Source organism: Cicer arietinum, chromosome 4 (assembly GCF_000331145.2).
Source record: "Cicer arietinum cultivar CDC Frontier isolate Library 1 chromosome 4, Cicar.CDCFrontier_v2.0, whole genome shotgun sequence".
In the NCBI taxonomy this organism is placed as follows: domain Eukaryota; kingdom Viridiplantae; phylum Streptophyta; class Magnoliopsida; order Fabales; family Fabaceae; genus Cicer; species Cicer arietinum.
The window spans coordinates 52,348,832-52,359,479 of NC_021163.2; the positions used below are offsets into that span (position 1 = coordinate 52,348,832).

Below are 10,648 nucleotides of genomic sequence, written 5' to 3' on the forward strand. Positions count from 1 at the left end.
CAATAAATGTTGTGAAGGAATTTTTTGCTTTGACTTTTTCAAAAGATAGTTTAGGGGACCCAAATATATATCTCCCCTATATTTAATTGTGGAGATTTTTTTGGATATATCTCAAGTAAATATGAATTAAATCTATGAATTAAATGCTAATGATAATGTAATGGTTTAAAATATATTTTTAATCTATTTGTCTTATAAAAAATAAATATCTAATTTTTAAATTCCAAAAATCAATTTATGATCTTTATTAATTAATTTTTGTGATTTTAATAAAATCTATAATTTTTTATTATTTAATATTCTCGGTAAATATGTGATGCTTATTGATATTTGTGATTTAATACTAATATATATGTAATTATTATTGTAATTAATTTTATTTATATTTAAAATATTAATTTTTTTTATAAATATTTTATCTAAATATCTTAAAATATTAAATTATTGTTGAATAAAATAAATAAATTTGAATTATTTTATTTTAATATTTAAAATTTTAAAACTTTAATTTTAAATAAAATAAACTTATTTTAAATTTTTTAGTATACAAAGAAAATAAATATTAAATAGTATTAAAAATGTAATATTCAAATTTTAAAATAAAATAAATAAATTTTGAATATATTTATATATAACTAAAATTAATAACAATAGTAAAATATCATGTCACTTTAAAAAAGTTAATGAATATAAAAAAGATTCAATATTTATTAATTGGATGAAAATTTAATTTTAAAAATAAAAAGATACAAAGTTATTTTTACAAAATAGAGAATAAAAATTGTATTTAAGTTTATATTAATTTTAATGGAAGGGAAATATCGTATAGAAACCGACCTTCTTCTTCCTTCTTCCTAAAGACGCCGCCGGCATTAGGGTTTTTCACAGAAATCTTCTTCCTTGCAGCAATTCACCTTACACAATCAATAATAACTAATGGAAGAAGGAACTTCCGATAACGATAGACACAAAATCCGCAACATATGCATCCTAGCACACGTAGACCACGGCAAAACAACGCTGGCGGACCAACTCATCGCAACCGCCGGCGGCGGCATGGTTCATCCAAAAGTAGCCGGACGAGTCCGCTTCATGGATTACCTCGACGAAGAACAGCGTCGAGCCATAACAATGAAGAGTTCTTCAATTTCCCTTCACTATAATCACTACACCGTTAACCTAATTGATTCCCCTGGACACATCGATTTCTGCGGCGAGGTTTCCACGGCGGCGCGTCTCTCCGACGGTGCACTTCTATTAGTTGACGCTGTTGAAGGTGTTCATATTCAAACTCACGCTGTTCTTCGTCAATGCTGGATCGAACGTCTTTCCCCTTGTCTTGTTCTTAATAAGATTGATAGGTTAATCACTGAATTGAAACTTACACCTTTTGAAGCTTATACACGTTTGTTGAGGATTGTTCATGAGGTTAATGGTATTGTTAGTGCTTATAACTCGCAGAAATATCTTTCAGATGTTGATTCTCTTCTCGCTGGCGGGACTGCCGCTGGTGGTGAGGTTATGGAGGATTATGATGATGTTGAAGATGTTTTTCAGCCTCAGAAAGGGAATGTAGTTTTTGCTTGTGCTTTAGATGGTTGGGGTTTTGGAATTCATGAATTTGCTGAAATTTATGCTTCAAAGCTTGGGGCTAGTGTTAGTGCATTACAGAAGGCTTTGTGGGGTCCACGGTATTTTAATCCGAAGACGAAGATGATTGTTGGGAAAAAAGGGATTGGTGGTGGTGGGAAGGCTAAACCTATGTTTGTTCAGTTTGTGTTGGAGCCTTTGTGGCAGGTTTATCAGGGTGCACTTGAAGGTGATAAAGGGTTAATTGAGAAGGTTATTAGGTCTTTTAATTTGCAGGTTCCGGCGCGAGAGTTGATGAATAAGGATGCTAAGGTTGTGCTTCAATCTGTTATGAGCCGTTGGCTTCCACTTTCGGATGCTATTTTGTCGATGGTGGTTAAGTGTTTGCCTGATCCTGTGGCTGCACAGGGTTCTCGGATATCACGGTTGATTCCGCAGTGTGAGGTTACTGCTGAGAATGAGATTGATAAGAGGGTGGTGGAAGAGGCTGAGGTTGTGAGGAGGTCGGTGGAAAGGTGTGATTGGAGGGATGAGGCTCCTTGTGTTGCGTTTGTGGCGAAGATGTTTGCACTTCCTGTTAGAATGCTTCCTCCTCCTCAAGTGGGGGAGGTTGTAGGGAGTTTTGGTGAGGAAGGAGATGGTGAATCTGATGAGTGTTTTTTGGCATTTGCTAGGATATTTAGTGGTGTTTTGTCGGTTGGACAGAGAGTTTTTGTGCTTTCTGCTTTGTATGATCCATTGAAGGGGGAATCGATGCAAAAACATATTCAGGAAGCTGAATTGAAATCCATGTATTTGATGATGGGACAAGGGTTGAAAGTAGTGAAATCTGCGAAAGCAGGAGATGTTGTCGCTATCCGAGGCCTTGGTCAGCATATATTAAAAAGTGCAACCCTTTCTTCAACCAGGAACTGTTGGCCTTTTTCGAGTATGGCATTTCAAGTTGCACCGATTTTGAGGGTTGCAATTGAGCCATCTGACCCTGCAGATATGGGTTCACTGCTCAAAGGCTTGAGGCTTTTGAATCGAGCAGATCCGTTTGTTGAGGTCACGGTTTCTGCTAGAGGAGAGCACGTTCTTGCTGCGGCTGGTGAAGTTCATCTTGAGAGATGCATAAAGGATTTGAAGGACAGGTTTGCTAAAGTAAGCTTGGAGGTTTCTCCACCCCTTGTGTCCTACAAAGAGACCATTGAAGGAGAGGTATCCAACATGTTGGAAAAATTGAAAATTCTTAGCAGGAACTTAGATTATGTCGAGAAAACGACACCCAATGGAAGATGTGTTGTACGAGTGCAGGTAATGAAACTTCTACCTTCTTTGACAAAGGTGCTCGACGAAAGCGCTGATTTACTTGGAGATATCGTTGGAGTAAATTCAGCGCAGACAGTTAAAAGTTTAGAAACTCAGAGAACAAATATTCTTGAAGAAAATGAGAATCCGGCTGAAGTGCTTAAAAAACGTATAATGGATGCCATCGAGAGCGATGTCTTGGATAGGAATGAGAATGATGAAGACCATGCTGAGAAATGTAGATTGAAGTGGTTAAAGCTTTTGAGGAGGATATGGGCACTTGGACCAAGCTACATCGGTGCTAACGTTCTCTTCACTCCTGATATTAAAGCCGAAAGTACCGATGGCTCTGTTCTAATACGTGGTTCTTCTCAACTATCTGAAAAATTGGGTTTCATGGCTGATTCCAGTGGCAGTAACTTGGTTGCAGATACATCTTCAAATGAGAGCCAAGTGTTGTACATGGATGCTGCACGTCTCGAAAGTAATGTTATAACTGGGTTTCAACTAGCCACTTCAGCTGGACCTTTATGTGATGAACCTATGTGGGGTTTAGCATTTGTGATCGAGGCACGCATAACTCCATCTTCAGGGCAATATGATGAATTTGAAACGCACCAACAATCTGACCAGTATGGCATCTTTGCAGGGCAGGTTATTGCAACTGTCAAAGATGCTTGTAGGGCAGCTGTGCTAAAGAATAAACCAAGGCTTGTGGAAGCAATGTACTTTTGTGAATTGAATACTCCTACTGAGTATTTAGGTCCCATGTATGGTGTACTTTCTCGAAGACGAGCTCGGATTTTGAAGGAAGAGATGCAGGAAGGTTCGCCTTTCTTCACTGTGCATGCATATGTTCCTGTTTCTGAGAGCTTTGGTTTTACTGATGAGCTTAGAAGTCGGACTTCTGGTGCTGCAAGTGCACTACTTGTGCTAAGCCATTGGGAAGCACTACTTGAGGATCCTTTTTTTGTACCTAAAACAGAAGAAGAAATTGAAGAGTTTGGAGATGGTTCCAGTGTTCTTCCAAATACAGCAAGAAAGTTGATTGACACAGTCAGACGGCGCAAGGGTCTTCCTGTGGAGGAAAAGGTAGTACAACATGGAACAAAGCAAAGGACACTCGCTCGCAAAGTTTGATCTTTCTTGTTACTGTTGTTGTGTCCCTTGCTGTGAAGCCGAACATGTAATTTTTGAATGTAACTTATATAGTACACTTCATAAGCATACACAGTATCGTTAAGTTAGGAACAATTTTTTCAGCCTGAGTTTATTTTACATATCAATATCATCAATGAAGTTTTGACACATACAATCAAGTTTGTTAAGATATTTTGCAAATGTACTTCCGATAATAATTCAGTTTTTGCCGGACCATCCACTCTTAGTGTCAAATTTTTTGTTTTTAGTGTTGATATTGGGGAAGAAGATAATTGCTGTTGTAAGTTTTTTAAGATGCCCTCAAGTAGCTTGTGCATGGGAAAACATTGTATTGTTCTGTATCAAAATGGACATTAGAAGAATTACTTCTTTTGCAAGGTTTAGTTTGGAGTGTTCTTTAAACATGATGAGCACCGATTGTTACTTTGTGAACTTAATCTAATTTTTCTTCTTTCGTTGACTGTGATGGTACCTTTTATTTTAAGGAAAAGGAAAAAAAAAAATGGACCCTTTATGCTAAGTATATTCAACTATAATGCCCAAAAGAGGTCTAATAGTAGTTGAGTGGGAGTGGGCGTAAAGGCTGTGAACGAATCGGCTGTTGCAAAAAAGAAGACACTGAATCGGCTGTTACAAAAAAGAAGACACCGTCTTTCGCTAATATACTTTTACTTTTTCTCTTTCCATTGCTTTTGTTTTTTCCGCCCCTCCAATATCCTTATATTCTAGTGATTTTACTTCGAGTTTGGTTGTGTTATGGTTATTAATTTCATCTTATAACTACAGAGAAAATTGTGTGATTTGTTACTCTATTTGGTGAGATGCATATCACTGATTTTATGTGAAGAGTTGGAAGTGTAGTTTGAGTTCTCTATTCATCTTGAATATTGTTACTTTAACTTTCTTTCTTAGAGGTTAGAGGATATGTAGCACCGACACTTCTGATCAAAAACGTGTTCGGATTCTATGTGAGACACGTGTCGGTGTCAGATACATTGATTACATTCAATTGATTCATTTTTTTAAATTATTACCTATGTTGATGTGTCAATGTTGTATCCAATGTTAGTATCATCATTCATGCTTCATAGGGTACCCTAACTTCTAAATGAAGCAACATGGGTTGCCCGTTAAAATGTCAGGGCAAAATCCTGGCAACTCGACAATGCAAATCAACTTTTATGGGTTCATGTTTGTCCATATAAAGCTTTGGTTTGTTGCATATTATGCATTGTTCTTGAAAATTGTTATTGGGGGTGATTCAAGATCTTCAGAAGCATTCTCCTATGAAACAATATTCATCAAAAATACAAATTGCTGCTTCTGTGGAAGAAGTTAAGAAAGATTTAAAATTGCATCCTTGGTGTGTCTGCATTGGGGGTTATTACAAGGAGGGCATGTCCTTGATCCAAAAAGATCTCTGCCAGCTTAATTTGTATTTATTATATTTTCTTTCTTAATATTGAGGTATCAACATCATAAATTAACATCACATTTTGAGCAGTGACCTGAAATAGCAGCACATGAGTTTGTTCAAGGCACATATCAAAACCCTTTTAGTGAAATGAGTTTTTCTGCATGCTAGAAATTGTTCTTTGAAGATTCAAAGAATTCTTGGTAATGCATGAATTTGACATAACAAAATTCTATTATCACTTGGTTTGTACTCTGTTATTGTCTTACTTTTTTGTTGTCTGTTCCCATTTGGTTGGCTTAGCTAATAACTATAATTGGTACATCAAATACACATATTTGTTTACTGTACAACTATTTCTGGCAGAAAACTCTGACAATGCTGATGAAGGGCTCAGAGAATAAAGGGAACGCTCTATTCAAACTTGAAAAAATTGCTAAGTAAAATAGGGGACCTCATTGGGACATTGAAAAATGTAAGGATGCAACTATATCTATGCTTGGGACCTATGCAGTTTGTGGATGGTAAATAAATACAATGTTCTATTTAGCATTCAAGGTTTTGTTTGGAAGGGTGACTTTTGTATATTAATGAATCATACGGGATGAATAATAGACACCTATTGAAAAGGTGTTTGGTGTCAGACATGTGTTGTCGTCCACTGTTTACAATCTTAACTCAGTCAATTCATATTCCAAATAGCATAATCTATTTGTTTAATAAATTTCCCAAAATAGACTTTCTAGGCTCCAATAGCTGCAAAATACATTTCGGCTCAACAAACTTATAAAAAAAGATCCTCGATCAAAGAGGTCTACTAAAATAAATATGATTGAAACTTGAATCTACTAACAGATTGCTACTCAGCTGCATGTGAATCTAAAAAGATAAACAACATGAAGCGGTAAGTCACAAAGACTTAGTGAGGAGACAACAACCACCATCAACTAGAAAGAAAACACAAAAAGGTACGAATAATTGTTTTACAATCTTGTGTTGGGAAAAATAGCATAAGTTCAAAAGAATTAAGACACAATCACAACACAAGAATATAACGTGGAAACTCCAAACCGGAGAAAAAACCACGGCCGCTGCCTAAACTGGCAACCAGAGAATTAACACTATGTGAAAATTGTTACAACACATAGACTTCTCTCACTCACACCAGACACTCCAGTACAACCACACTCTTACAAAGCAAATATTTAAACTAAGTCAGATACAAGCTTAAAGTGCTATTGCTGACTGGTGCATTTGAAAACAAAGGACCAAAACCCAATATATAGCATTGGCCTTCTCCTTATTCTCCCACACTAAAGGATGTGTAACTTGCAATCAACCCCAACAATCTCCACCTTGATTGTAAGAGTTACACTTCCGCTTCCATTGTCTTACCGACAATCATACTCCACCATCAAAAGTACACTTCACTTGGAACTAAACCATCCCAAGAATTTTCTCCACTTGGAACTAAACCATTCCAAGAATTTTCTCATGTCGAAACCTAGCTGAAATTTATGGTGCAACTCCCATGTTGGCTTCCAGGAAGTTCTTCAGCCATCGACACATCACCACACACCTTGCATCAATGCCAACCAATGCCCGTGTGCTGTTCTGAATCCGCTAGCAATAACTTGTCCTTTTCATGGTATAGCGGAAATACCATAAGGACAAACTTTATCTTCTAGATGAGATCACCATCATCTCCCAAAACAAGGGAGACCTTGCCAGCACTTGTCTCAGAGTCTTTTCCAGATACTGCTCCACCTGGACAATTTCTCTTCACATGCCCAGACTTTCCACACTCCCAGCACACCAAATTCTTTGCATGTATCTTCTTCCCATTAGCCCCACTTCTAGTCAGCAACATTGAGCTTGATGAAGTGCTTTCATCATTTTTCATTCTCCTTTCTTCAGAAATAATTTTAGTTGCAACTTCTTCAAAACTCAAACTTTCCTTCCCATACATCAGAACAGGTTTAAGATGAACATAGGAAGGTGGAAGGGACAAAATGAGCCTTAACGCTTTATCTTCATCATCAATCTCAACTTTGATAGATTCCAACTCAGAGACAATATTATTCAAAGTACTAAGATGATCAGAGATTTTCGTACCCTCATCCATGCGCAGATTGTGGAATTGCTCTTTCAACAACAACCGATTTGAGATGCCCTTAGCCTGATATAACCCTTCAAGCTTCTCCCAGAGTTGCTTGGCTGATGACAGATTCTGCACATTCGCAAGAACATTCTTTGCCAAACACAGACGAATTGCACTTGCAGCTCTCAAATCTAGTTCCTCCCACTTGTCGTCCTCCATGTTGGAAGTGTTTCCTTTCAACGCCTTGTGTAATCCTGATTGTATAAGCACATCCTTGACTTGTACTTTCCACAAGCCAAAGTTGATTCTTCCATCAAACTTCTCTATGTCAAACTTCATAACGCTTGAATAAGACATAGCAGCTGCACGCAGACTGTAAACTGTGCACCAGGTAAGTTCCCAGGAAAGAGAGGTGGGTCACAACAGACACGCTTAAATACCAAGTCTTTCCTTAGCCAGAACCTCCCTAAACAACACTTTCACAGTATCACCTTTCCCTTAACAATACCAAGGATAATTCTTTTCTGATGTGGAAGATCAGACAAAGCTGCAACCACAGAGCATACTAAGAAAAATTATCCTACCGAACCTCCGAACCTGGCTCTTGATACCAGTTGTTGGGAAAAATAGCATAAGTTCAAAAGAATTAAGACACAATCACAACACAAGAATATAACGTGAAAACTCCAAACCGGAGAAAAAACCACGGCCGCTGCCTAAACCGGCAACCAGAGAATTAACACTATGTGAAAATTATTACAACACATAGACTTCTCTCACTCACACCAGACACCCCAGTACAACCACACTCTTACAAAGCAAATATTTAAACTAAGTCAGATACAAGCTTAAAGTGCTATTGCTGACGGGTGCATTTGAAAACAAAGGACCAAAACCCAATATATAGCCTTGGCCTTCACCTTATTCTCCCACACTAAAGGATGTGAGACTTGCAATCAACCCCAACATCTTGTAGCAATTATGTCAAACAATATTACTTAAAAATCTAGATTATTCTCAATTAAAATATACACATATAAAATCATTAGACTTATAATTTAGCCGTTCAAATAGAAATATTAAAAATCGAATTAATAACGACGCAAAAATCAAAACGAACAACCTTAAAATCATCATAAAAATCAAACAAGTAAAAATACAAATTTTTAGAACCAAGAGGCGGCTTCATCTCATTGATAGCTCTTTCTTCCTAAGGGTGGTCTTTCCCTTAGGGGTGGCTCCATCTAACGGATAGCCCTCTCCTCTCAATCCCGCAAAGCATCATCACATATCAATTAGGGAACTTACATCTGGTTGATAGTCATTTCCCCCTACGGATGATATTTCTCATAGGGGCAACTTCATCTAACGAGTAACTCTCCTTAATCAAAACGAGGTAACTAGGTGCACCTAACACCGTTAACGATTTAATAATTATAACAACGATTTGCCAAAACACGTATTTAAAATCATCTCTCATTTCATCATAATTCATGAAAAACATATTCAATCGTATAACAATTCAATATTTAAATATTTTTAACTCATACGTAAATCAAACTAATAATATATTATATAATAAAGACCATTAAAATAAATAAATGACGAAATCAAGATAAATTTCAAAGTTTGTGTTCCCCAAATTTTTAAATAAATAATTTAACATAGAAAACGAGAAAAATAATAATTATACCATTATAAAAATATATGACGATGACCGTTGTCAACTCACAACTATAGAGAATCGCTTAAGTTTGTTCTCCAACAACTCTCAGAATAGCAGATAAGACATCAGCTGACAAATTTGAGTAAAAAAAATATTCTCTAGACTTTAGAAAAAATATTCTAATGTTTATCTAACTCTAGAAAACCATAAAAATAATTTAAATCTACTCTAACCACAAATTAAAACTATATTTTTTTTAGATATTCATACTAGCATTAGAGTTGTGTATTTATCTAAAAGAGTCTCAATAACAACTCTCAAGAGACGGGTACCCTTCTCCTTCCTTAGAGCACAAATTCTAACCTAAAATCATAACTAAGAAAATTTGTAGAAGTATAAGAAATTATGCTCTTGGGGATGTTAAATTCAAAGTTGAGAGTTTAAGTATTGTGGAGTGAAAAGAAACTAAGAAAAGAAAAAGACAAAAAAAATTGGGGAAAAGATGGTATTTGCCGAGAAGAAGAATAGAAAGAGGAGAAAAGGAATGAGTGAAATAGAAAGAGAGTGAGAGTGACTAAGTGAATATTTAGTAAATTTTATTTATTTATTATTATTATTATTATTAATTAATTAATTTATTTTTTAAAATAATACTGAGCGTGTCATCAGTAATATTTATAATTACATTCAATCACTTGTGTTCTCTCTTTTCAGTTCTGATGCATTTAGCTTTCAAATGTATTGGTCACCTTTTCTTATTACTAAATGCTTGTGTATTTCCTATACCCATCTGAATGATTGCTAAAGGGCCTCTCTAAGTTGCCAGCAGGGAAGTAGTCAGTGATCTCAAAAGCAGCTTTAGAGCAAAAAATGGATTGGTAAGACAAATCAATATTCTTTAGTGACTCCTAAATTATCTTAATATAATGTAATAGAAAATACGTCTTATTACAATTAATTATTAAATTAATTCCAATACTAATTAAATATAAGGAGATAGATCGACCCATTTTTAATTCATATAAATCTCACATTAAACTAAAAGTTACAAGAACAATTTTAACTACTAAAGTAACTTAAATAAAATAGTCCCGTAAATACAACTCAAATAATAATTATATAGGTACATGACATACTAGAGTGTAAGTTTAAAATTGAAAATTAGCCAAAAAAAAATTGAATAAAACGTAAATTGTTGGAAATTAAGAATTATTAGCATACAATTTTTTTATGAATAATATCCACATTTAATTTGCGAATTGATATGATAATTGGTAATAATATATTATAAAAAAGATTTGATAATATTGGATTGATAGAGTGAAAACAAGTTACTTCGACAAGCGCAATCCAACAAGTTTTTCACCGTTGAATTGAATGAAACTAGCACTAACACAAGTCGTTTGAAACGACGCCGTTTAGCAAC

General features: G+C 35.5%; 1 protein-coding gene across 1 annotated transcript; it reads left to right on the forward strand.

The window, feature by feature from the left end:
• Positions 1 to 804: 804 nt before the first annotated feature.
• Positions 805 to 4,478, forward strand: LOC101498272 (uncharacterized). Its single transcript, XM_004498062.4, has one exon. The coding sequence runs from the start codon at positions 937 to 939 to the stop codon at positions 4,018 to 4,020; it is 3,084 nt and encodes a 1,027-aa protein (XP_004498119.1). The 5' UTR covers positions 805 to 936; the 3' UTR covers positions 4,021 to 4,478.
• The last annotated feature ends 6,170 nt before the right edge of the window (positions 4,479 to 10,648 follow it).

Bases quoted from the DNA above. Each gene is read 5' to 3' on its own strand.
- LOC101498272 (XM_004498062.4), top strand. From the start codon at position 937: ATGGAAGAAGGAACTTCCGATAACGATAGACACAAAATCCGCAACATA.